This window comes from Colobus angolensis, unplaced genomic scaffold (genome assembly GCF_000951035.1).
Source record: "Colobus angolensis palliatus isolate OR3802 unplaced genomic scaffold, Cang.pa_1.0 Scaffold7, whole genome shotgun sequence".
Lineage (NCBI taxonomy): Eukaryota > Metazoa > Chordata > Mammalia > Primates > Cercopithecidae > Colobus > Colobus angolensis.
The window spans coordinates 221,471-249,378 of NW_012120709.1; the positions used below are offsets into that span (position 1 = coordinate 221,471).

At 42.4% G+C, this 27,908-nt stretch overlaps 2 protein-coding genes and 1 long non-coding RNA gene across 4 annotated transcripts in view; 2 read left to right on the forward strand and 1 right to left on the reverse strand.

The window, feature by feature from the left end:
* Positions 1-10,459, forward strand: part of HEPHL1 (hephaestin-like 1) — a 78,414-nt gene extending 67,955 nt beyond the window's left edge. Inside the window, exons 16-20 of the mRNA XM_011926564.1 lie at positions 1,283-1,505; positions 2,729-2,868; positions 7,639-7,801; positions 8,273-8,341; positions 8,427-10,459. Coding sequence (XP_011781954.1) covers positions 1,283-1,505; positions 2,729-2,868; positions 7,639-7,801; positions 8,273-8,341; positions 8,427-8,629 — 798 coding nt within the window. The 3' untranslated portion in view covers positions 8,630-10,459. The remainder of the gene's footprint in view (positions 1-1,282; positions 1,506-2,728; positions 2,869-7,638; positions 7,802-8,272; positions 8,342-8,426) is intronic.
* Positions 1-18,698, reverse strand: part of LOC105500888 — a 47,349-nt gene extending 28,651 nt beyond the window's left edge. Inside the window, exon 1 of the long non-coding RNA XR_001000103.1 lies at positions 18,550-18,698. This is a non-coding gene — a long non-coding RNA (uncharacterized LOC105500888). The remainder of the gene's footprint in view (positions 1-18,549) is intronic.
* The window catches only part of PANX1 (pannexin 1), a 57,082-nt gene continuing 47,236 nt past the window's right edge, over positions 18,063-27,908 (forward strand). For both annotated transcript variants that reach the window (XM_011926562.1, XM_011926563.1), the window contains exon 1: positions 18,063-18,715. In XM_011926562.1, coding sequence (XP_011781952.1) covers positions 18,535-18,715 — 181 coding nt within the window. In that variant the 5' untranslated portion in view covers positions 18,063-18,534. The remainder of the gene's footprint in view (positions 18,716-27,908) is intronic.

Sequence of the window (27,908 nt, forward strand, 5' to 3'; positions counted from 1 at the left end):
ATTTGAATGATTAATGATCTAACTTTGAAATAAAAGGCAAAGATTCAATATTGAATTTGAGCCAGATATGTGTGTGTAAAACAACCACAGCCTTTAATTACATGCCATAAACCAAAATCCAATCTAAAGCCATCATCTGATGTAAAATGTAAGCTTTGGCTATTAAAGAAAAAAAAGGAGAGAGTATTTTAACCTCCCTCTTAGGTATTAGATGGCTTGTATTAATGTCCTTGAGTTGTACTGGACAGTTCTAGAGTTCAGAGACAGATATACAAGGCACTTGAATAAATAAACTTACATATGAGAATTATGGGAAAATCCATATTTATTTATTATTTTATGCATCACAACAAATATTTATTGAGCACTTGTGATGTGCAAATGACCCCACCAAATACTATGAGAGATGCAGATGCTCCTGTCTTTTTTTTTTTTTTTGAGGCGGAGTCTCGCTCTGTCGCGCAGGCTGGAGTGCAGTGGCCGGATCTCAGCTCACTGCAAGCTCCGCCTCCCGGGTTTACACCATTCTCCTGCCTCAGCCTCCCGAGTAGCTGGGACTACAGGCGCCCGCCACCTCGCCCGGCTAGTTTTTTGTATTTTTTAGTAGAGACGGGGTTTCACGGTGTTAGCCAGGATGGTCTGGATCTCCTGACCTCGTGATCCGCCCACCTCGGCCTCCCAAAGTGCTGGGATTACAGGCGTGAGCCACCGCGCCTGGCCGATACTCCTGTCTTGAAGAAACTTCTAACTTTGTGGGGAAAATAATACATGTCCACACTTGTAACTGTAATAGAGCTCTGAATCTGGTGAATTCTGTAGGAGTGGCAGACTAACTAAAGTACTATAGAAGGTTTTGGAAGGAGAGTCTAGGAAGAAAGAGCATTATGAGCACAGCTGAAAATAGGGAAGTAGAGGGAGTGTTTGGGACATGTTGAGAGTCCCATTTGGCTATCATAAGGGGTCCAGTAGTAAATCAAGGGGTAGCCTAAGCCAGAAAAGTTCATTAGGGGAGCACATGGAGGGCTCACGGACCTGCGAGGATTTATATTTAATTCTGCAGGCCATGGAAAATCACTGAAGACTTCTAGATATGGGAGTATAAAGATTACTGTGATGGTGTTCAACAGGATGGTCTGGAGGTGGGGTGAATCACAGCTGAGAGAAGAATCAATTTCTAGTCCAGGGTGAGGTATTATGACCCTATACTAGAATGGTGGCAGGTGGAATGAAATATTATTAAATTACTTAATGGCTCTTTTAACTCGGTTTATTTTTCTTCCAGGATACGTATAGTGGTTTGATGGGTCCTCTGATTACATGCCGAGAAGGAGTATTGAATGAAAAGGGAAGGAGAAGTGACATTGATTATGAATTTGCTCTCTTGTTTTTGGTATTTAATGAGAATGAATCCTGGTATCTGGATGACAATATTAAGAAGTATCTCAACAAAGATCCACGAGATTTTAAGCGCACTGATGATTTTGAGGAAAGCAACAGAATGCATGGTATATCCAAAGTTTAAAAAGAAGAAGCCTATTGTTGAGATAAGCTCATAGCAATTCCTGTAAATGTAGGAGGCTCCCAGCATCCTTCTCTGAGCCTTTCCCCCTTTCCAGGGGCACCTGGACTGAAGAAAGTCCTCTAACGCTTTCGTTCAGACTGAACCAGCCTAGCCACTGATTGGCTGGCAACGAAGTCATTAAGGCTTTGAACCAACTTGTAGGGACATGTATTTCTGAATGCTGGGATCTCTAAGCTCTAAGACTGTGAAGTAATTCTTTAAAAACAAATAATGGCTTATTGTCATATTTTTATAAGAATATGCCATAACTTCCATTTGATTAAATTTAAGGGCCAGGTTTGTGTCTGGGATATGAAACACTATCATCAAATTTCTGTTTTAATGTATCTGTGTTACTTAATTCTGTATAATTTAAGGTAGTTTGTTGGTGAGAATAATGTGTTTTCTTACCAACAGCTATTTTTGACCAAAGTGCACAAAAAGATAGGCCTTGCCCAAGGTCACAAAGCTAGTTATTAATATAGATTAGAATATAGTAGCCTGATTCCCATTCAGCTACTTTTTCCCCTACCAGTTTTGCTTTCTTCTCCTAAAGAGTTTTTAGTATGGTCTCCATTTTTAATGAATGCAGGTCATTTGGTTGTGCCACAATGCACAGAATCAAAAGTCAGTAGACAGCGGAGGAGTGGAAGTCACCATCATGTAAACTCAGTTTGCTTTGGTCATTGTTTGGTCACGACCTCAGCCCATGTGAAGTTCTCTTTTATTTTCGGAGATTCAACCAGGCTTAAACTATTCTCAACAAGTGAAGTATTAAAAAAATACCTTCTAAGTCACTCAATTTTGATTTATTTAAACTTGTTTATGCCTCAGTTTATTCTCTGTAGAGTGGTATAAATCTGGCTACCTCTCCAATGAGCCTGTAATTTCCTTCATAAAGAGATTATGCTGAAAAAACAAAACACTGCCACCAAGATATGGCTTTAAAACTGCTATTTCTTTGTTCTCACTCTCTTTGTAGAAGGATTTCTCAGTAATCTGAATTTTGGGTCTAGAATGGTGGGACACTGCTAGGGGTGAGTGAGATTGTTACATGTTTACTAGACAGATGAAAATATCAGTGACCTAAAGATCTTCTGGAAACATTTAAAAAATCAGCTTATATTTTAATTAACCAAAGGTTGTTTTCTTATCACCCTTTTAAAGCTATTAATGGAAAGATTTTTGGGAATCTCCATGGCCTCATAATGAACGAAGATACAATGACAAACTGGTATTTGTTAGGGATAGGAAGTGAAGTGGACATACATACCATCCATTATCATGCTGAGAGCTTTCTCTTCAAAGTAAGTATAAGGAAAGTGCTTTGGGAAAGACTTTTTTGAACTAACAAATTCAATGTATTTCCAGTGGAAAATAAGAGTTACTTGGCAATAATGCTTGTGAGGGGAGGTGAAAATGGAACAGAATAATGTGATTGTACCCTCTCCCTGGTTATTTCCTTTTTTTTTTTTTTTTTTTTTGAGATAGAGTCTCGCTCTGTCGCCCAGGCTGGAATGCAGTGGCGCGATCTCCGCTCACTGCACCGCCTCCTGGGTTCACGCCATTCTCCTGCCTCAGCCTCCTGAGTAGCTGGGCCTACAGGTGCCTGCCACCACGCTAGCTAATGTTTTTGGTATTTTTTAGTAGAGACAGGGTTTCACTGTGTTAGCCCAGGATGGTCTCGATCGCTTGACCTCGTGATCTGCCCGCCTCGGCCTCCCAAAGTGCTGGGATTACAGGCGTGAGCCACTGCGCCCGGCCTGGATGTTTCTTAATATGTGTAAGTATATTATTGTGCTTATAAAAATCTCTCCAAGCCTCAGGTCAGAGTTTTTTCATTAGTGATCTGGGGATAACTCTGACCACCCTGGAATATACTGTTAATATTGTATATGAAAGTACTGACACTGACAGCATTTGTCCCTTTTCCTCGCCCTTCTTTTTTTCTTTCCCTTTCCTTCTCCCTACCCTTTTCTTTTTCTGTGTGATTAGCTAATAGAATAGCTCTATCTAGTAAAGGAGCTGTTTTGAGCTCTGGCCTGAGCCCTCAAACTTTATCTTGACTTTTGTCCTAGTGAGCTGGGCTGGACCATGTGTGACCTTCTACCCTCTAGCATCAAGCTATACCATTTGGGTGGCGCTCCCTGTATAGCAGAACCATCTGGGGAACCATGTAAAAACCCTATTGCCAGGCCTTGCCCCAGACCTGCTGAATCAGAATCTCCAATGGATAAGGTCCAAATAGTCTGTCATCTGAAGTTCTCAGTGCTGTCTACAAGGAAGTGGAATAGAAAAGAACAATCACATCCAATGTGTGGAGAAAACTGGAATTGGTCTTTCCTAGTTAGACAGGAATAAATGGTAACTTTAATAAAACATTGAATATTCTTTCTCCTCTGTATATTTCAACATTGTTTAGGACACCAAGTATTAGCCTGCTATGATTAGAGTTTCACATATTAAATGGCTATGCTGCATTTCAGAATTTGGCTTTTTTAAAGTTACATTTTAAAAATTATATTAAAAATTTATAAAATTCAATAACATATATAAAATGACAAAAGTTTACATATACACTTCAAAAATGAGATATAATTTACATTGAATACAATTCGCCCACCAATTTAGTGTGTAGTTCTCTTTTGATAAGCACATACAGTAGTGCAACCAACAGCAATCAAAATACAGAATACTTTTATTTCTCTGGCAAATTTCCCCATTGCACCCTCTAGTGTCAACTACTTCCCCATACTTAACACCTGGCAACCACTGTCTCTATAGATTTGCCTTTTTTGAAAGGTTATATGGAAATCATAGTTTGTAGCATCTTGAATCTGGCTTGTTTGATTTAGCATAGGCATTCAGATTGCATCCGTCTTGTTATGTGTATCAGTGGTTTGTTTCTTGTGATTGTTGAGTAGTATTCCATTGTATGGATATAATGCAGTTTGTTCATCCATTCTCCTGTTGAGGAACATTTGAGTTATTTCCAAGGTTGTTTATTACAAATCAAGTCATTACAAACATTTGTGCACATGTTTTTGTGTGAACATATGTTTTCATTTTCCTTGAGAAAATCCCTAGAAGTAGGATTGCTAAGCCATGTGATGTGTACGTTTGATTTCAATAAGAAACTGCCAAACTCTTTTCCAAAGAGACAGTATCATTTTGCATTTCCAAAGAAATATATGAGAGCTCCATATGTTGCACATCCACATATGCAGTTGGTATTTTTCGTTTTTGTTTCCTTTTTTTCCTTAGGCATTCCCTCGTTGGGGAGGGGATATAGTGGTATCTCATTGCTTTTCATTTGCATTTTCCCAGTGGCTAACGATATTGAGCATTTTTTTCATGTGTTTGCTTACCATCTGTCATCTGTTAATCTTTGGTGAAGTGTCCAAATTGCAAGGCCATTTTAAAAAATTGGCTTATTTGTTTCCTTATTGTAGAGTTTGAGGGCTTTACATATTCTGGATACAAATCCTTTTTCAGCGATATGACTCACAAATATTTGCTTCCAGTTTGTGGTTTATCTTTTCATTCTCTTCACAGCTTTCAAATAGAAGTTCTTAATTTTTGATGAAGTACAATGAAGTACAATTTTTCTTTTTTTTCTTTTACAGATCATACTTTTAGTGTCATGTATAAAAAATTTTGGCCTTACTGAATGAAGGTCACAAAAAAGGTCTTTGTTTTCTTTTAGAAGTGTTATAGTTTTAGATTTTATATTTAGGGCTCTGATACATTTTAATTTTCATATGTGGTTCAAGATATGAAATAAAGTTCATTTTTTTCATATGTATGTCCAAATGTTCCATCACCACTCATTGAAAAGATTATCTTTTTTTCCCACAGAATTCACTCTTCACTTTTGTCAAAATCATATTGAACACATATATGTGGGTCTATGTCTGGGCTGTCTCTTCCATTACACTGGTTTATAGTCTGCCCTTTCTTGAATGTCACAATGTTTTGACTACTTTAGTGTTATAGTAAGTCTGAAAATCAGATGGTGATTGTTTTATTCTAGGTGTTTGCCTTCCCAGATAAATTTTAGAAATAACTTGTTGATTTTGATTTTTAAAATCCTGTTGGGATTTTGATTGGTATTGCACTAAATCTATACAATGGGTTTGACAGAACTGACATAACTACATTGAGGCTTCCAATCCATGAACATGGTATATATATCGTTTACCTCTTCTTTGATTTGTTTCATCAGCATTTTGTAGTTTTAAGTATAGAGATCTTGCATATATTTTCTTATATTTATTTATAACTAAGTATATAAAAGGCTTTAGTAATAGTGTAAATGATAAGTGTTTTTATTTCAATTTATAGTTGTTTATTGCCAATATTTAGAAATATAATTGATTTTTGCATATTGACCTTGTATCCTGCATCTTTGCTAAACTCACTTTAGTTCCAATAGTTTTCTGGTAGATTTTAGGGGGATTTTCCATGCTGACAGTCATGTTGTCTGTGAACAGACATGGCTTCATTTATTTTCAATCTGTATGTCTTCTATTTCTTTTGTCTTATTGCACTGGCCAGGGCCTGTAGTGCAATTTTGAATATGAGTGATGAAAGTGGGCATCCTCACTTTGTTCTTAATCTTACAAGGGGAGCATTTAGTCATTCACCTTTGAATACAAAGTTAGCTGCAGCTTTTTTGTGGATCCCATTATCAGGTTGAGGAAGTTTCCTTCTAAATTTGCTCAGAGTTTTGATCATCAACAAATGTTAAATTCTATCAAATGGTTTTTCTGCATCTATTGAGATGATCAGATGCTTTTTCTTTAATCCATTGCTGAATTACATTTATTGATTTTGGAGTTTTAAAACACTTTTTCATTCCCAGGATAAACCTTACTTGGTGATGATGTATTATTCCTTTTTGTGGAATTGATTTGCTAGTATTTTGTTATGAATGATGGTATCTATGTTCATGAGGAGTATTGATTGTAGCTTTTTTCCCTTGCAAAGCATTTGTTTAGTTTTGGTATCACAGTAATGCTGGCCTCATAAAATGAGTTGGAAGTGTTCTTTCCTCTTCTATTTTCTAGAACAGTTTTTTTACAATTGGTATTATTTCTCCTTTAAATGTTTGGTAGAATTTGCCAATAAAGCCATCTGGAGTTTAATTTGTTAGAATATCTTGAAGCATTTGTTTCTTTAATAAATATAGTGCTATTCAGGTTATCAATTTATTCTTGAGTAATCTTCAGGAGTCTGTGTCTTTTAAGGAGTTTGTTCATACCATCTAAGTTGTAGAATTTATGGATAAGAGGTGTTTGTCCAGTATTTCCTTTTCAGTGTGTGTAAGATATTAGTGATGTCCTCACTTTCATTCTTGGTATTTCTAATGTGTCTTTTTCCCTTTTCCCTTGGTTAGTCTGTCCAGAGATTTGTATTAGTTATCTATTGCTGCATAACAAATTACTCTAAACTTAGAGTAATTCTTGCATCAGGAATCTGGGAGCAGTTTAGCTAGTTGGTTGATTCAGAATCTTTCATGAGGAGGCAATCAAGATGTTGACTGGAGCTGCAGTTCTCAAAGGTTTGACTGGAGCTGGAGGATCTACTTCCAAACTTACTGATATGGTTGTTGACTAGAGGCTTCAACTCCTGATCATGTGGATAAGACATGAAAACTGGCTTCCTCCAGTGAGTAATCCAAGAGAAGAGGGCGAGAGAGTATCTAAGACAGAAGTAATGATAACCTAATCTTGGAATTGGAATGCCAGCACTTCTTCCACATGCTATTGATTGCACATACCAACCCTTATACAATGTAGGTAGGAACTACAAAGGTTATGAATACCAGGAGGTGGGGATCATTGTGGGCCATCATGGAAGCTGGCTACTACAGAATTTATTGATTTTATCGATCTGTTCCAAGAATCAGTTTTAGATTTCTTTGACTTTATTGTACTTCTATTCTTGATTCCTGCTCTTTCTTATGTCATTCCTTTTGCTTACTGTGGGTTTTATTTGTTTTTGCTCTTCTTTCTCTTCTTGCTGTTCTGAGCAAAGAAGGCTACTAGCTGTTGTTTTTTAAAACGTTTTTGCAGATAGATAAATCTTACCGAGAAGATGTGTATGATCTCTTTCCTGGGACATTCCAAACCATTGAACTGTTTGCAGATCACCCAGGGACATGGCTGCTACACTGTCATGTGTCTGACCACATCCATGCTGGCATGGAGACAACCTACACGGTCCTTCGTAACATAGGTACTGTTGTCTGTCAGTGATGCCAGATGATGGCACCAAGCTTCCTATAGACCCTGAAAACAAGAGGCATGACAAAAACCCAGATATAGCCCTCAACAAGCTCAGAGTCAAGTAAGAGAGACATATATGTAAATATGTAACTATAATCAAGTATGCTATGTGCCGTAGCAGAATACAGAGTACAGGGCTTACTGGCAGCAGTAGGAGGGAATGGGTAACAGTTGGAGGATATGAGCCAAAGTTTCACAGAGGCCATAAGGCTCCAGACAGATTCAGTGGGTGAGCAGAAGTGGGAAAGACAGACAGGGCAGGAAAGCATGTACATGGGAATGAAGTAGCACAGTAAGAATCCATAAATGATTGGCAGATGCTGATGGAATAAGTCCTTGCTGGTGAAATGAAATGACTCATGTCATGAAAAGAATCCCCTTCTGTTGTTAATAAAACAATCAACTTGTTCTCTTTGTGCAGACAACAGGATTCCTTACTCCACCACATCTCCTGGAGGGGCATCTCACTCAGCCACAGTGCCATCTAACGGTAATGATACCCTCTCCCCATGTAAATGAGTCAACATTTCACTCCTCAAGAATGCAGGGGCCTGACAACTTTATCTTTTTCACAGAACGACCTGGCAAGGAGCAGCTCTATTTCTTTGGCAAGAATCTGGGTCCAACAGGAGCTAAGGCAGCCTTGGTCATCCTTTTCATCATTGGACTCCTCCTTCTAATCGCCACGGTGATTCTCTCCCTTAGACTCCGCTCTGCAATGAAGCAGACAGATTACCAGCAAGTCCAGTCCTGTGCTCTCCCCACGGATGCTCTGTGAACCATCTGGTCTCCCTCAACAGGAAAGGGTGATGTCCCACAGCTGGCCAGATGGCAGCCAACAGGGAAACTGGACCAAGGTATCACTCACCAAGGAAGGTTGACACTGTATCCTGGATCAGCCTTCTGATCCTCTGAAACATCATCCAAAGCAATTTGCTTTTATTTATTTATTTATAAATGGGCTGTGAATAATCCTCAGGTATAAAACACAGAAAAAGGAGAATGGGCATGGCTGAGAATGTCAACTCTTAGTCTGTTCTCTGGATGGATTCACTGAATGGGAGACCCTCTGAAAGATATCTTTATATTCTATCTTTTATAATTCCTGGATTAAACAGTGCTTTCTTAGCTAACCACCAAAGTTTCTAGATGAACAGTTTCTAGAAAAAGTTAGAGTGCCTCAGACATTTAACTGGAAGGGCACTGCTTTTTCAACATTGTTGCATAACATGCGTCCCTTTGTTGTTCTATGGAAAATATCTTTCTTAGAGTTCTTGGAAATGTCTAAGTCAGTGTCTGCTGATAGAATTAGACCAAATAAATTTTTTGGAGGCTTTAACCAGCTCTCCTGGCCTTTTCCTCTTTGATATAAATAGCCTGTGCACTGCTTGTTTTAAAAAGCAAAGTTATAAGCATTTTTTTAATTGCTGCTGTTTTTATTCAAACCTGTAGAAATACTTGAATATCTACATGTTTTTACAATATGTTTTTATGTTTGTACTTTCAAAAATCAAGTAGAGAAATTGTATTTCTACTTCAGACTGTGGGAGGGCTGAAAGTTGTAAAACAATATGTTAGGCTCTCCCTTTATGAAGCAGGGACTTCCTGAGAGTTTAGAGCAAGTTCTCTATAAGGGGGAAGCTTTGCAGGAGGCAAGTCCGGGCTTGAATTTGGAGTTTGATTTTTCAGTCAGTTAGAGGGAATCTTTACAAGTCTCCATCTTCTATGAAATAATAACATTCTCATTGTATGACAAACACCAGGAGGAATTTATCAATGTAGGTGACTGGATAGGAGAAGGGACCTCTGAAGATCCTACATTCCGTGCCTTTTAAAGATATACCCCTTTATGGAAGGAGAAAAAAAGGAAATAGAAAGGTGAGAAAAAGATAATTTTGGTGGCAGATTCTCTTAAACCATTAAACCAGCTTTGAAAATTAATAAATAATTTCCAAGGTTTGAATGCAAAAAAAATTATTGAACAACAAAACTCAACCCATTATGAGCAATCTACACTGTCCTATGCTTAGACATTAGGTGTAAGATTGATAAAAGCAACCTTGTTTATTACAAGACTGAGAAATTGCTTTTAGCTCTGGGTGAGATGCCCTGAGATGCCAATGCCAATGCTAGATGAGTGATACTGGTATGCCTGCCTTAGCAGTGGGTCATTTGAATGTCAAAGTGAATGACAAGGAGCTAAGAAATATTCTGGTGGAGGGGCCTTTCATACTGTCTCATCTTCATCTTGATGAGGGGAAATGGGTAATTGGATAGAAGCTATAGTCTTAACATAAAAGGATACAAATGCTAATAGTTCTGTTCATAGTTTGCTTGAAATGTCATATCAAACAGCATACACAAAAGATTTTGAATTTCAGTCTGCTAACCATGGACAATGTGATTTCATAGTACATGTTCTACAGTTTTCATACATGTGTAGGCTGCAATTTCATAATAATTATGGTAAATGACTTATTTATTACCCACCTTAGTAAGACAAGTTGTTGTGTTTTTTTTCTTTTCAGTTTATTTTTGTAATGAAAACAAAACCACAAAGTAGTTTGATTGCATCATTTCTTGTTTTAATAAAGTTTCATTTAACGTGGCTATTTGCATGGTTATTTTCACTTAAAATTATCTATCACTGAACTAGGGGAGGTGGTTAAAGGGGAATTAATTTTCAGATATTTAGGGCTATGACTATGCCAATGATACTTGTTAGAGAAAAAGAAACAAAATAATGTGTCTCCACAAATAATATGACTTCTCAAACATTGTTTCTTCAAACATAACTACACTCCTTGTTCTCAGCCTCACTCTTGAGAAAATCAACTCAGCCTTCACTTACACACACCTTTCCCTCCTGTTAAAATACAAGTGTCCCTGCTCCTAGCAGGGCAGTCTCTTCATTTGACTTTGGGCCTCACTGCTTCTTGCTTTCTCAAGGACTTCATTACCTTGGGTATCCATTTTTCCTCCTGCATCTTTCTATGAAATCATTAGCAATGTCCACCACTAAAAACAGAAAACAATGAGCTGTCTTCTTTAACTCTATAACCCCCTCCGACCCAGTTTCTCTCTTCCTTTGATAGCAGAACATGGACGTATTCACACTTGGTGCCTGTACCACCTCACCCCATGAATTCCTCAGTGCATTCTGATGACTTTCAATCCAGCATGCCCAGCCCCCACATCCCAATCTGCTGTGGTAGAGATCACCAACCATGATGACATTTCCAGTGGCTTCTTCTCCATGTTTATTGTACTCAACCTCTCAGCAACAAGAAACAGCTCCTTCCTTCTGAACACTCAGAGTCTCTAGTCCCTTGGCTCTGCAACATGACTCTCTGCCAGGCTTCCTTCTTCCTCAATGACTTCCTTCTCAATCTCTTTTGCTAGTTCCTTCTCCTCTGTCTGATCTAAATGTTAGCATGCCTCAGAACTTGACACTGGGTTCTTTTTTCTCTTTTTTCCCTCTGTGGTAGGCTGAATAATGCCCCGAAGATGTCATGTCCTAATCCCTGAATCTCTGAATGTCACCTTATGTGGCAAAAGGGACTTTGCAGGTATGATTGCTTTAAGGACCTTGAAGATAGGAAATTTATACTGGATTATCCATATTGGCCCTATATGTAATTACAAGTATCCTTATGAAAGAGAGGCAGTGGGAGATTTGACTACAGAAGAAGAAGGCAATGTGACAACTGAGGCAAGATGCTATGCTGCTGGCTTTGGAGATGGAGGAAGGGGCCATGGGCCAGGGAATGCAAGGAATGCAGCTCCAGAAGCTGGGAAAGGTAAGGGAATGGATTTTCCTGTAGAGCCTCCAGAGAGAGGTTGGCCTTGCAGATATCTTGAAACTGATTTTGGACTTCAGGGGTCCAAAAGTGTAAGAGAAGAAATGTGTGCCACTAAGTTTGTGGTAATGTGTCACCAGCTACTCCATAGTTTATTTTATCCATCCTTATGATTGGAAAACTATTTTTCTGTGAATAAATTCAAAATGTGTTTCTCGAACCCTGACCTTGGGCTGCAGATTCACACAAATCTTGCTTGAGTAGGGTCACTGCAGTGGTCCCCAAACCAGCCTCTCCATCATCACTACCGCTCCTTTCAACCACCGTCCACACATTGCTTCGTGTTTTTCCAAATTTCATCCCTTCTCTGGTGGCTACCCTTTACTGTCTTCCCATTGCACTTTTAATAACATCCAAACTCTTTACCTTGGTCTTTAAGACCCAGCTTGATTTGGCCCATGCCCACTCCTCCAACTTCTTCAACTCTGCTCAAGCTTTCATCTGCTCCTATACCCTGCTAGTTCTTTCTTGCCTCAGGGCCTTTGCACATGCTGCTTTCTATGCCTGGAATGCTCTCTCTCTCTAGCTTCCTCATTCCCTCTCTGTATTAGTCAGGGTTTTATTAGAGGGACAGAATATATATATGTGTAAGAGGATAATAATATGCATCTTGTGCTTTTAGATGATTAATCTGCCAGTCGTGTAGAATGGATGCAGGAATGGGGTATATGGGAACTCTCTGGGGCGTGTGTGTGTGTGCGTGTAGAAATAGAGTCTGGCTCTGTCACCCAAGCTGGATATATATCATATACATAATGATATGTAATATGTAATATATATTATATAAATATATATAAAACATATATAAAATATATATAATGATATATAAACTCATATATGTGTGTGTGTATGTATATATATAAGTTCATTAAGTATTAACTTACATGATCACAGGGTCCCACAATAGACTGTCTGCAACCTGAGGAAAAAGGAGAGCCAGTCCAAGTCCCAAATCTGAAGAACTTGGAATTTGACGTTTGAGGGCAGGGAGTATCCAGCATGGGAGAAAGATGTAGGCTGAGAGGCTAGGCCCATCTCTCCCTTTCACATTTTTCTGCCTGCTTTATATTTACTGGCAGCTGATTAAATTGTGGCCAATGGGTTACGGGTGGATCTGCCTTCCTCGGTCCACTGACTCAAATGTTAATCTCTTTTGGCAACACCCACACAGACACACCCAAGATTAATACTTTGTATCCCTCAATCCAATCAAGTTGACACTCAATATTCAATATCATACTCTCCTAGCTTTTCTAGTTCACATTTGGGTTCCCCTGACTTCCCTCACTAAAGTGGGTCCTTCCCCCTGTTATTTACCATCTTCACTGTTTTCCTTTGCAGCACTTATTACAGGACACAATCATTTTATATCTGTTGGCTTAAGTTTTGTCTGCCTCTTTGGCTGGAATGTAGCTCTGTGGAAGCAAGGACCCCTGACCTGTTTAGCTCACTGTTGCATCCCCAGCAGAGATCATAGTACAAATACACAATAGTTTATTAGCAAATATTTATTGAATGAATGAATGAATATATAAAGAGATTAGGCAGTCTACTGAACTTCACTATTTTGACTTTGACTTAGACTATTTTGGTTGCAAAATCTCTCATATTCAAATGTCAAGGGTCTCCAACAAGTAAAACAGAGTTCTGAGAGACTGGCTATGAGGTTCACAACCTACCTTGGCTTCTTTTTTGTTTGTTTGGTCAAGACAGAGTCTTGCTCTGTTGCCCAGGCTGGAGTGTAATGGCATAATCTTGGCTAACTGCCATCTCCACCTCCTGGTTTCAAGCAATTCTCTTGCGTCAGCCTCCTGAGTAGCTGAGATTACAGGCATGTGCCACCACGCCTGGCTAACGCCTGGCTAGCTTTTGTATTTTTAGTAGAGACATGGTCAGCCAGGCTGGTCATGTTGGCCAGGCTAGTCTCGAACTCGTGGCCTCAAGTCATCCACTGGCCTCAGCCTCTCAAAGTTCTGGAATTATAGGCGTGAGTCACCGCACCTGGCCTCCACCTTGGCTTCCTTCTAACAAATGATACTGGGACAAGCGGAGAGGCAGGGTGGACATGGGAGGAGGATGCGTGATTTAATCCCTGAGTGTATGTTCTAATTATAAAAAAGTGATTTCATCAAAAACAAAGCATGAGAAACAGCCAGGAGGAGCTAAGAAGACATGCTGATGAAAAAACTATACTATGGTATTCTAGATGGGCCCCTGGAACAACGGATATTAGGGGGATCTAAGGAAATCTGAATAAACTATGGACTTTAATTAATGTACTGATATCTCATTTCTTGTAAGAAACATACCAAGCTAATGTAAGATAACAATAATAGAGGTCTTGTGCTTTAAGATGATTAATCTGCCAGTCATGTGTAGAATGGATGCAGGAATGGGGTATATGGGAACTCTCTGGGGGGAGTGTGTGTGTGTGTATGCGCGCGTGCACGCATGTGTAGAGATAGAGTCTGGCTCTGTCACTCAAGCTGGAGTACAGTGGTGCAATCATAGCTCACTGTGGCCTCAAACTCCTAGGCTCAAGCAATCTTCCTGCCTTATCCTCCAGATTAGCTAGGACTACAGGCACACACCACCACACTTGGCTATTTTTTAAATAAAACTTTTTGTAGAGATGGAGTCTTTCTATGTTGCCCGTGCTTGTCTTGAACTTCTGGCCTCAAGTGATAAAGTCTGTGTTTTAAAAAAACAATGTTATCTACACTCGCATTTGACATGTTAAAGTCCTGTGGTTGGTAATAATAGCTATCAAATGCTAAATGCCACCAATGTGGCAGGCACTGCTACATATATTATCACATTTGATCCTTAGAACAACTCAAGAGGTAGGAAGCATTATCCCTATTTGGAGAATAGGGAAATTAGGCTTACAGATTTCCAGGGACACAGCCATAGTTATATATCAAGTAAGTGACAAACTCAGGAGTTGAACTCAGGGTCTTACCTTCTCACTACCCCCAAAGAATGTTGGCACATGTCAGATTGTCTGATTTGATTTTTACAGTAGGAAAAATGGCTCCCTTAGCTACCACACCCTTCTGTGCTACTCATTGCTATCCTCCAGACCACAGCACCAGTTTGGGCCCTTGTTACTTCTCCTTTGCAAAACTTTGACAGCCTCTTACCCAGCCTCTCCATCTCCACTCTCTGCATTCCAGTCCATTGTACACATGGCTGGCAGATTAATCATCTTAAAGCACAACATCCTTTATATTCCTCCCCTCCAGAAACCCCCTAATGCCTACTGAAAAAAATCCGAACTACCCTCCAGAAACCCCCTAATGCCTACTGAAAAAAATCCGAACTACCTCCTCTGACCCAAATTTTCATCTTTGACTTGGCCCTACACCAGTGTCTGGTGGCTGTACATCCTGTTTCCCAACAAGTTCTCCATCTGGCTTCTATTTTAAATTCATTGAAAGTAGAATGGCATCATACTGAAAGTAAAAAATTGCCAAAACTGAGGGCAATTTATGCAACTGCTGAGATTCAGCCCAGATCCTCAGAGGAAATTGATATGTAATGAAGAAAGAGATACGCAATCCACCATCCCATCACAGAAGGCAGAATGAACTAACTGCTAAGCCAGAGGAAGAGAGTAACAAGGGAGGGAAGGATTCATCACAACTGGAGGATCCTGGAAGGCTTCCTAAAAAGGGGCCATTTGAACCTATCGGATGAGTAGATTTTGGCAAGGAGAGAAGGGAAATGGCACCCATGATTTCCTCACTCCCAGAAATCCCCTGTCCCAGCTCTGAATGTCCCAACTGATACATTCTCCCAGGCCCTACTTATTCTCTGCACCTCCCTTGGTATACCCCACTTTTCACAATAATCACTCTTTCTACCTTGCATTATAGTTAATTGTGTACATGCCTTATTTCTCTAAGCCATAAGGTCTTTGAGGAAATGGAATGCATTCATTTCATTTCTGCTTCCCCATCCATTCAGCCTAGAACTGGCCCATCACCAGCCACTAATATATGCCTGGAATGTATGGATAAATGAGTGTGAACTGGGCCAGCTTTAAAAAGTGTTCAGATGCCTTCAGACATTTATTTAATACTATGAATTAAAACATCAACTCTGTGTGAGGCATTTGTGCTAAGTGTTGAGGATAAAAATGGTACACATGGGCATGGACCTACCCTCAAGAAGTCGATCATATAAAGGGGTGGCAAACACTAAATAAATGAATAAATATTTGTTGAGTCGTAATTGTGACTTTTTAAGAAGGAAAAATAGAAAGCAACAATGACAGATGATATGTACCTAGATTCACAAGTTGCCAGGCACTGGCACTGGGTACTAACCACGTGTTAACTCATTTGGTCCTTACCACAGTCCTAAGAGGTACAACCTTTTTACAGATGAGAAAACTGAGACACAGGAGAGTCAAAGAACTCCCCAAGACTCACAGCTAGTAATTAGTGTTGCTAGTATTACAGGAGAATTTCACAAAGGGACCTAATCTAGTCTGTCTACTTAGGGAAGGCTTTCCCAGGTAAGTGACATCGAGCTGAGGCCAGGAGGGTGAATAAAGGTGGGCCAGGCAAAGAGGCCACTGTGGGGAGTGTTTTGGGTGGGAAGGCCTGGAGGAGGCCAGGGGCTTAGCTAACTTGAAAAACTGAAAGCAAAGCAGTGAAGCTGGTGGTGAGGTAGGCAGAGGCCATGCTAAGAAATTTGTATTTTATGCTAAAAGCAACGTACACTTTAAGTAGAAAAGATGATCCAACTGGAGCTTTGAAAAGCTCATCCTGGCAGCTGTAGAGAATGGATGGGGACCCTGTCGCACATATTTCCTGTATGTGGTTAGGAGACAGGATGGTGAGTTGAATTGGGTATTGGGAGTGCAGGTGGAGGGGTGTCAGATTTGCTATATTTAGGAGAGAGAAGTAAGAGAATTTGACACTTGGTTATGGCAGCTGTGAGAGATGGAGTGTTGAAGATGGACTCCAGGATTCCAACTTGGGTGCACAGGTGGCTGGTGGTACATTTAGTAAGATGGGGAAGATGGAGTTCAGATTTAAGGGGAAGATGAAGACTAAAGTCCTGGTCATTGAGTTTGAAGCCCTATGAGCCATCTCTTGGATGTGTGTTCAGCGGCTAGGCTGGGGTGGAGAAAATGGGAGTTGAGGCTTGTATCTGTGGACCCACAGAGAAGAGAGCCAAGCCCTGCCCCAAGGTGCCCTCATGCTTGCAGGTCCTGCCTGCTTCAGATGTTGCTGGTGATAACCTACATGTCACATTTGACAGGGCTTCCCAACTAAGCCATCTGAGAAAGGTCTTATGATTCATGGCTTAGATCCTGTCCCTGAGTAAAAAATCTGTGAGTCCTTGAAATCTTTTTGTCAGTTCCTCGAACTGTTGATGTACTGATTAATATGTAAAAACTGACATTGAAAAGAACACTTGACTTGTTTCTGAATCATATAAACTTTGATTTTCTTGTGCACAAAACATTTTAGCCTGTATGTTGTCATCTGCAGCCAGTGACTGTAACCTGTGTACCGTACTCTCTGATGAAAAAAAACCCAACTCTGACATGAGGGGTCCTGCTCCCTTTGCCTAAACTTTCTTCTAAAACCCTTCCAACGTGTAACATATTTTGAAACATGCCCAACTTTGCTGGTAAGTCTTCTTGGGTGGATCCTCACATTTAGCTTCCGATAAGTCAAATTATTTCTACCTCAACAACCTTAATTTCCGTGGACACTTGTCAGAGTATTTCCTCCTGTCTTTCCATCATCCACTTCCTGTGAGCTGTTCAGAAGCAGCTCTGCAGCCTCAACACCCACCTACCTGCAGGCCGCCCCTCTCCTGGCTCCCAGAACAAGGCTCTGATTGGGATGGCAGAGGAAAGAGAAACGGGACCAGCAGCGCTACTCAGGCCTCAGACGGGTCATACTCCACACTCACCAGCGTTTCCACGCCACCATCTCACGCGGAGCTCCTGGAAGGGTCCAGCGCTCAGTCTGCAAGGGACCATCTGTCTACACCGCTCGATTGGCCTTTTACGGCACTGACTGTTCTTTGAAGTTTTTACAGCTCCTTCTAACCCATTTCACTGTGTTGGAAATGTCGGGGGTGGGGCGTAAAGGGGGCCATCCCGTCCACAGAAAGAGTTGCTTGCAGAAATGATTTTAAAATTCCCGGGTGCCAGGACGTGAGGAGAATGCGGCCGGGAGGGACGGGAGAATTTTCAAAGGTGCCGCTCAGTGGGAAAATCCCTTTGTCGGAGAGAGGGCCCGAGGGGCGCGGGATGCAGCCGCGCCCACCCCGCCCCGCGTCACCGCGTCTCCGGAAGCTCCACGCCCCTGGGTACTCGGTTTCCCCGGATGGTTCCGGAAGAGCGCGGCGCGGCTGGCTGAGAGCGCAGGGCAGGCCCGGAGGCCGCTTCGGCAGCCGGGGCGACGCGTAGGCGCAGAGCCAGAGGGAAGCGCTTTGTTTCGCGTGTGGTTCCCGCGCCTGCGGGCGCGCGAGAGAGGCGCGAATCCGAGTGCCGCGCGCGCCCCGGGGACTTACACCGACTGAGCGCGCGAGGTGGGACCGCAGGAACCGGAGCGCCCGGGTCCCCGCCCCGCCCCGCCGGCGGCGGAGGCAGTGAGCGCGAGAGCCCAGCGGGGTCGCTGGGAGCCGGAGGCACCGAGACACAAAGGCAGGCGGGATGCGGGAGCAGCTGGGGAGCAGGCAAAGGGAAAGCGAAAGCCGCGTGCCCGGCCGGTGACCGGGTGAAGGCGCCGCGCAGCTCTCCGGACGCCGGCAGTACCAGGTCCTGCCTGGCTGAGCCTGGCGCGCCGCAGCCATGGCCATCGCCCACCTGGCCACGGAGTACGTGTTCTCGGATTTCTTGCTGAAGGAACCCACCGAGCCTAAGTTCAAGGGGCTGCGACTGGAGCTGGCCGTGGACAAGATGGTTACGTGCATTGCCGTGGGGCTGCCGCTGCTGCTCATCTCGCTGGCCTTCGCGCAGGAGATCTCGATTGGTAAGCCTCGCCCAGGACGGAGGGGAGTGGCCGCCCCGGTCTGGCCCGGTGAGCTGCGATTTTACGGCTCACAGGCCCGAGCCTGGGCACGCCCAGCTGTGATGGTAGTGAGCGTCAGGAAGGACAGTGGTCCCGGTTTTGTGGTCCAAAGCGTTCTTTGCCCAAGTGTTTGTTTCATTGGTACCCTGGTCTACTCTGCTCGCATCCCTACTCCTCAGTTCTTTTGTTCCCTTATGCCCCACTGATCGGATTGTGGCTTACAGTTTATGTTCCACCCTTAGAATTGGCACCTTGCCACCAGATTTGCCAAGAATAGCTGTATCCCCGTTTTTCACCCCTGTCTCCTACGTACTTGTGCAGCCGCTTAAAATTTTGCACCAGAGAAGTTCCTGAGTGGCTACATGGAGAATGTGAAGACCGGTGCTCCATGAGAAGTGTGTTTTTTCACTATCTTACATATAATTGGTGTTTGCTGAGATCTTAGCTCTCTAGGGTTGTGCATGATGGGAAATGTCTGCACTTGGCAGGCATTAGAGGGATCTTCCACTTGGACGGTCTTACGAGTGTGAGATGAACAAGTCCCCTTCCTGTAAATTCTCATTTGAGTTTTATAACTGTTGTGTGAGATTGGAAAATCTGGTGGTTTGGGCAGGATCATGTGGCTATGTGGCTTATCTTCCTTATCAGCTGTTCTGACTTTCCACACAGGAGAGAGTGTTTATGAACCAACAGGAAGGTAGTGCAGGAAGGTTTAATACCGTTCTGTGGCAGGGGGTAGAGAGAGGACCCAGTGCCACTGGACTTTGGGAAAACTTTTGTCAGAGGATGAGTGGGATTTGGATAAGCAGGAGTAAGACCTTTGTTAAGGTTTTGAGATGGCAGAGAATGTTATATGTTCCTGGAAAGAGAGACACAGTGACCGTCCTAGCCAAGGCAGGAGGATAAGTCAGAGTTCCTGGAGTCTGAGAGTGAATATGGGCCTGGGTCAGCCAGGAACAGAAAAGCGTAGGCTGATGGTTTCAGAACTGTGAAGTTATTGTTTGAGCAGAGGACAGACTGGTTGAAAACAACACTAAGTAAATACTAGCCTGATGGTGGCATTTAGGGTCTGGGAAGAAGGTGAGAGAATGGGGCCCGGAGGGCTGGGTGCCAGAGAGCAAGGCATCAGTTGAAGTCTTGTGCAGAGAAGATGTGAAGAGTGGAAGAAAACGGGTGGGTGATTGCTGTGAGATCAAGGAGTAAATAAGCAGCACTTGAGTACCTAGTTTTTAATAGGCCATGAAGGGCAGTACTGGTTGAACACGCTGTGGAGGTTGTATGTCTGGATGATTGGAGTGTGGTGTTGGTGGGAATTGTGAAGTTGAGGGAAGAGTTGATTAGGAAAGAGTGACGGTGAGTGTGATTTTGCAGTCCACAGCATTAAGAAGTTCAGTTTCGCAGGAAGTTGCCAAATTCATGGTGGAAAATAAGTTTTTAGTTTTCCTGCTCTTTGCATAGGCATAGTCATCGGGATTTTCTTTAACTTTCCATTTGACAGTGAATTGAGGCTTCCAGCTGAAAGGGAAACCACCAAGTAGCATGAGTCATGGAGATAATCTCTCCCTTCAGTCAATTCCTCCTTCAGTACTGGTTGTGTGCTGAACTCGGTGCTGACCTCCAAGCACCCAGGAGTAAAAGAGGCATGGTCCTTGTCTTGGAGGTGCAAGTCTTGGGTACCTGGTTGGGACAGAAAGGCAGGAGGGAGGATTTAGTCACCCTCTATGACTAATCTCCACCTGTAGCGCATGTATTAGAGGGACTCTAAGGCACCTGCACCTGTAATGCCTTAGGTGTAACATCTAAATTGGTGGGCTGAGAGATATTTTTGGGGTATTGGGAGTGGTTTTACCTAGAAAGAGTCTGAGGTCATGTTGTGTACATAGCACTGTGTGCTGAGGGAGATGGGAAAGGATTTTGAGACCTTGTTCTTGCCCTGCCTTCTCCCTGCCCTGTGGCAATTTACTATGCAGTTGCGCACTAGAACATATCTGTTAGCAAGTAACGCCATTCAGCTGTGTGTAATTCAGCACGCAGACAGGTGTTGAGCTATGAGCTCCAGGCTGGTGAAGGTTGGCAGGCACTTGGGTGAGGAGCTATCGGGCAGACTCCCATGTTTTCTGAAGTGTTTTCAGGAGTTCCAGGGGAGGACAGACATGTGGGATGAAGCTAACGGGACCAGGGAAGACCTATTAGATCAGGTATACATTTAGATAAAACCAGAAGAAGGGCTTTTGAGAAGAGGGGAGAGGTACATAGATTAATACATGGAGTTGGTACAGTGGGAGGGATCATGTTATGCAGCATTTAATTTTGTGTAGTTAGTAGTATGCACTCAGCCAAAAGAGATAAGAACAACAATAAAGGGAGAGTGAAGTAATTGAAATGGAGCTGGCACTTTGCCCACCATATTGGTCAATGAACACAAGCCCCAGGAAGACACTGAGATAAGGCCTGCAGACTTAAAACATGGCTTCATCCTCCCTCTGCTGATAATTACTCCTTCCCTCTCTGGTGCTTGGAATACTGTTCTGTTGAACTTAATACAGAGCTTTATAACCTGTCTATGCGTGTTTTGCATGGAGATTGAAACTACTCTATAAACATTTGTTGAGTGAATGAAAGGTGATAGCTTTTGGCATCATCAGACGTTGTTGATTGATTCTGGTGTGCATGATGCTGTACCTTGGCAATGGGGTGTCAGACACGTAGGACATAAGAATCTTTTCTCTGGAAGCGCAGTCTGGTGGAGAAGTTGAACGCATAACCCTCCTAATGCAGGATTCATGAAACCTGGGCAGTGTCCGAAGTGTATACTAAAGCCTAATGCTGTGGGAAGGCAGAAGAAGGTTTTTTCTGATTCAGGAACGCTGAGAGTTTCAGGGCAGAGTTGGCCCCTGAAGCAGGATTCCAAGTGTGTGGAGCAGTGTTGGCCGAAGCTGAGATGTGCGAGACAATGTGTGGCCGCTGGAGCTTTAGCGGCACGGTCACACGGAGAGGTGGAAGCCAAAGTAAGGGTCCAGGGGCTCCACATGAAAGAGGGCACAGTAAATCCCATTGTTTTCCTGTTTGTGTTGGGCTGTGTGTGTATATATATAAAATTAGAAACAGGAAAATCAACTGTAATTACATGTTTTTCCTTTTTCCACCTGTATGACAAACTGGTATATATAAGAATTCATCTCTTGTGATATAAAATCCCCTCAAGCGTAAAATAAATTATATTTTCCAGTGACTTTCCCAAAATTAAATTCTCTGTCAACTGGTGTTTGGTAAAATAGGATTCAAGTTGAAACGTTGTGGTGATTTTTCGTTTAAATAAATGATTTTTTACTTTAAAGGTAATCCATTAAATCAAAAATATGCATGGATTGTGTTTTAGATTTAAGAGGAGGTCCTCTGTGGGGGTGGGAGTGTTGCAGGTCAGAGAGAGGGAATGTCCTCATATGATAAAATACTTGGCTTCATATTAAAGGCTTCCCTTTAGTCTTTGGCCTGTTCTCTTAGTAGTTCAGCCCACTGGGCTCCTCTCAGAAAAGAGAGACTGAGCCTGCCCGGGCCTCAGAGACCCATGGGCATGGCAGCGAGCTGACCTTTATCAAGCCCTGCTGGGTGGCAGCATGGTGGCTGCAGGTGAAGCATCCACTCCTCGGAGGTTCTGGCCCCTCCCCTCCCACAGCAGTTCACACAGGTCCCACGTGGTAGGCACTGGTGTGGGGCTGCCTAGGCTGGTAGGGACTGTGTTGGGGACAGAGAGCAGAAGGGACTCTGCCTTGCTCATTCACCAGATCTTGGTCTGTCTGCCCACAATCACAGGTTGAGGGTCACTGCAGAAGTAATGTGGTCTGGAGGGTCATAGCAAGGTTGATGCCATGGTCAAGGTGGAGGGCAACTTCGGTAGTCTCTGCGGCAGCCTGTGGTCCGTAGCCACTCATTGGTCCAGATCTGCCCTGTGATAGTGAGATTTAGAAACACTCCTGAGGGAGTGGCAAGGAGACTCATCTGAGTTGTGCCTGGGAGCATTTTGAAGGCTTTTAGACAGTGAGATACTAAAGATTGAATGTAGGAGCTAAAATGTGCACCTGTCTGGTTAGGTCTGATACTTCTACTCAGCCTTTCTAAAACACTGCAGGCCTGCTTCCCCTGAGATTCAGTTGGGTAGGGGAAGTGATGCACAGCAAAAGGCAGTTTAAATTTAATTGCGACTTTAGGCTAGAAAAGCTGTGTGGTGGGAGCCAGAGAAGGGAGAATCAGTGGTTTCACCAGCCCTCATTTTTTCTTCCTCTTGCCTTCCATCATGTCTTGCCTTCAACAAGTGCTCCATAGAAATTTAGTGAAGGAAGTGCCAGAGCACACTAGGGAACTCTGCCAGAGTGGCTGTGCTGAGGGAGTGGACGGGGTGTTCTGGGTAAGGGTCCCAGTTGCTTGGAAGTGCGCCCTCTGAGTGCCATTTAATGATACAAGTGCTGTCCTGGGTCAGGCCTGTCCTGGCCACCTCCCAGACATCTGCCTCTGATGATAGCAGTCAAGGATGCACGTCATCATGACAGGTAAGTTGTCCCACCTGATTTATAAGCTCAGGTTATATTGCATGTGCCTCAGATTCTTTTTTGTGTTATTTTTGTGATGAGGAAGAATCTGTGTTCAGAGTGCAGAGTGACTATACTGTGGAAGAAGGATGAGTGTGATCTATGTGGCTTGGGTACCCTGTGGGTGTTGCCTTGTGCAAACTGCTGGGAGGCAGTGCCTTGAGGCCCTTCATTTCTAACACATCTGTTCTCAGGTGCCTCTAGAGGTGCAGCACATTTCATTGAGGGGGAGAGGTTTAGGAAATGGCTGGGTGACAACTTGTGTAGAATGTAAGCATGATTGCATGACGTGACTTTCAAGCTCTGAAATTCTAGAAGTACTTCTCTAAAGTTATGAATTCCGTTAGTGTGCTACAGTTATGGACTGAATGTGTGTCTCCCAACCCCAAAATTCATATGTCAAAGCCCTGATCCTCAGTGTGATGCTAATTGGAGATCCCTTTGGGAGGTAATTAGGTTTGGATGAGGTCATGAGAGTAGTACCTTCATGATGGGATGCCTTAGAAAAAGAGGAAGAAATCCCTCTTTCTCTCCTCCCCCTTCCTCCCTCGCTCCCTCTTTCCCTCTCTCCCACTATCCCCCTTCCTCTCTTCTTCCCTGTTCCTCTCTCCACAAGTGTGGCCATAAGGAAAGGTGTATGAGCACAGGGGGAGAAGGGGGCCATCTGCAAACCAGGAAAAGAACTCTCACCAGACACCGAATCTGCTGGCACCTTGATCTTGAACTTCCCAGACTGTGGGAAAATAACTGTTGTTTAAGCCACCCAGTCTGTGGGGTTTTCTTACAGCAGCCTAGATTAAGACAAAACTGTCAACAGACCAGACTCTGAATGAGATTCATGTTCAAGGGGTCTTTTAACAGGGCCTCCTGTGCCCTATGCTTAGAGCTGTACAAGGCCTGAGGCCTCAGGGGCTGCTTTGATTCCCTGGTGCCTCACGTGGCACGTATCCCCTGGGAAGGAGAGCCCCTGTCTCCTGCCAGGATGTTTCTTGCCCTGAGTCTGGCTGGCTGGACCAGTTGGGGAGCTGGGGCAACCAGTAGTCTACTAGGGAAAGGGTGTCTGGTCAGCTGGGGACCCTGCCTCCCTCCCCGACTGACCTCCCAGTGGGCAACCACCGTTCTGGGCAGAGAAGGACTTGATCTTTCTGAATTAGTGCTGCTCTTTTGCTATCATTACAGGGCAGGCATTGGGCCAGCCCCAGTGAGCCAAAGGACAGATATAACTGCAGCTGCTTCCAATATGGTTTACTTGGAGTTCTCCTTTCACTTCCTGCAACTGAGTCAGCGACTGGGTGGCTTAATTTATCTGCTCTGTTGTGGCTGAATTTAGACCTGTTTTGGGAATATCTTCAGGCTGCTGTTTAGCATGTACCAGATCGATTATTTTCACGGTTGTCTATCAGAGTGGGTCAATATTTAGGGTCTCATGGCATAGGTCCTATAATAGAACATCTTCAACTCACACTTAACCAAAGAGCCAAGAGAGACTCCTAACCCCTCCAGAAGGATGCGTGCTGTCTAGAGTCTACTGTTGGATACACGTTTTACTTTGTTAATGCTTTTCTTGTACAAGTAGTACCTAAATACATTATCATGGTAAAGGATTCATAAAATCTCTTTCACCACATGCTGAAGTAGGTGGACACTCTGTGCAGCCTTATTGCTGTACTTTGTCTGTATTAACATAAAGTGTACAGCTTATTTTGTTTTTCTCACTTAGTGTGTTTGGAGAGCTTTCTGAGCCAGTACGTAGGTGTCACCTCACTGTTTTATAATAGAAGAGTATTCCATAGCTTAGAATATACTTATAAGTCATCTAAGCAGTCCCCTAATGATGGACATTTACATTCTTTCAAAAGTTCTACTCATACATAAAGCTTGTTTGCATGAAAATCTTCGTAAATATTTATCTCCTCCCAATATTAAAAGGAAAGGAGACTGCAGCAGTATCAGTTTCCAGAAGGACGAAATCATTTTCCAGAATAGTTTTGCATTCCTGCATTCCTATTTGAAATTAGTGGAAAAAAAAAACCCAAAAAAACGAAATACTGCCCTGTACACTATCCAGCTCTAACTCCCGCAAAATGTGACTGCATTAGAAGTTTGGAAGAAGCATTTTGATGTGCCCTTGGTTTTAAGAAAGAAAGGGCCTCCTTCAGGGGGTAGAATTGCAACTTTAAGTTGAACTTCATGATGCATATTCTCATAACACTCTAAGTTTCCTTTCTAACATTTACCACAACTTGAAGTTAGGTAATTACTTGCATATTTATTTGTTGAATACTGTAAGTTCATTTAGGGCAGGGACCATGTGTCCTTAAAACTTGATACATAGAAGTATTAGGTGGCTCCCACATTGCTATGAAGAAATACCAGAGACTGGGTTATTTATAAAGAAAGGTTTATGTGGCTCATGGTTTTGCAGGCTGTACAGGAAACCTAGTGACTTCTGCTTGGCTTCTGGGGAGGCCTCAGAAAACAGTCATGGTGGAAGGCAAACCGGGAGCAGGCACGTCTTATATGGCAAAAGCAGGAGCAAGAAAGAGTGGGGGGAGGTGCTACACATTTCTAGTGGCTCACACCTGTAATCCCAGTACTTTGGGAGGCCGAGGTGGGTGGATCATGAGGTCAGGAGATCGAGACCATCCTGGCCAACATGGTGAAATCACGTCTCTACGAAAAATACAAAAAAATTAGCCAGGCATGGTGGCGTGTGCCTGTAGTCCCAGCTACTTGGGAGGCTGAGGCAGGAGAATCACTTGAACCCGGGAAGTGGAGGTTGCAGTGAGCTGAGATCGTGCCTCTGTACTCCAGCCTGGCGACAGAGCGAGGCTCCATCTCAAAAAATATAATAGTAATAATAGACAAATAGATAAAACCTGAAAATAGATCTTAGGACCTTTGTGGACTCTAGGTTTGGATTAGCAACATCTCTTTAAAAAACCATGCAAACACCTTTTTTTTTTTTTTTTTGCAGTGGTTGCTTCCTTGGATTGCATCCTTGTCAAACCCCTAACTGAGGCAGTGAGAGCTTGATCCGAAGTGGAGAAGGGGAGGCAGTTTGGGGGCATTTGCCCTGGCTGAGCTAGGATCTCTGGGTGAGGCAGGCCCAGCTTCATGCCGTGGGGTTTCTGAGAGCAGCAGGGAGACATTAGTTGCTTGGGGAGAAGGGGGCCTAAAGAGAATCTGCCATCTGCTTGGTACCAGGCACACCTGTAGGGGATGAAAAGGGTGGTGGGGAGGGGACTCTGTTTTTTTTTTTATAAACTCTCTATATAGCTCACACTCCTTTTTAAAATATAAATATTTATATATGTATATTATATGATTATAAAGATAAAACTTACTCTAGAAAATACATACAGAAGAGAAAATAGCGGTAAATCTATAATACCACCAGGGATAACCACTATTCTATCTTGATCTATTTTCCCCCAGGAATATATGTACAGGAGATATATATATATATATATATATCTCCAGTAACTTTTAAAAAGTTTTAAAAAAACCAGACACCTAAGTCAAGGCCATGTTACCATGTTCTTAAATTGTCGTACACTTGATTTTTTTGTTGGCAGTGATGTGGAATGTTGTGCAAATATGTCAAAATTTAATTGTTTCACAATTTTTGTAATATAAATAGCATTGTGAAGAACACTCCTGTACATAATAAACCACCTCTCTAAAGATCTCAGTATTTCAGTAGATTGTATAATTCTAATTACAAGGTCAAAGTATACGCAGACATTTTTAAGACTTGGCTGGTGTGGTGGGGTAGCCCTCTGGATAGACCCCTAGTGGACACTTCTCCTCGCAGCTGAGGGAGTGGCTTTCCTCGCAGCTGGCAAAAGTTAGTGGATTATCGTCCACAGTTTAATAGGTGAACAAAGGTGTGCCATTGTTTTAAGTCGCATTTATTCAGTTACAGCATTGAATGTTTTTTCATATGTATTTTTTCCATTTGTATAATTCTGTGAATTGTCTGTTCTTATCTTTTGCTTATTTTTCCAAGGGGATGTTGGTTTCTCAATGGGTTTTATTAACTGTTTCTATGTTTCAAATATTTTCTAGCTAGCCTTTATTGTATTTTGTTTTCCCGTTGTCAATCTCCTTTGAATTCTGTTTATGTTAAGCATTTTTGTTTTTTAATTTTTAATTTTCATGGGTATGTAAAGGTATATATTCATGGGGTATGTGAGATATTTTGACACAGGCATACAATGTGTAATAATCACATCAGGAGAAATTGGGTATCAATCACCTCAAGAATTTATCCTTTGTTACAAACAATCCAGTTATACTCTTTTAGTTATCTTAAAATGTAAAATTAAATTATTATTGACTACAGTCACCCTGTTGTGCTATCAAATACTGAATCTTATTCATTCTTTCTATTTTTATGCCCATTAACCATCCCCATTTCTCCTGATGCCATCCCTCAGTAACCTTTACAGTATAAGTTTTGATAAGCAGAAATTATTTTAAGTTGTTAAAACTACCCGTCTTTTAATTATTTCTTCAGTCCCATTATGATTAGACTGTCATAGCCCATCCTTCGATCTATCAGT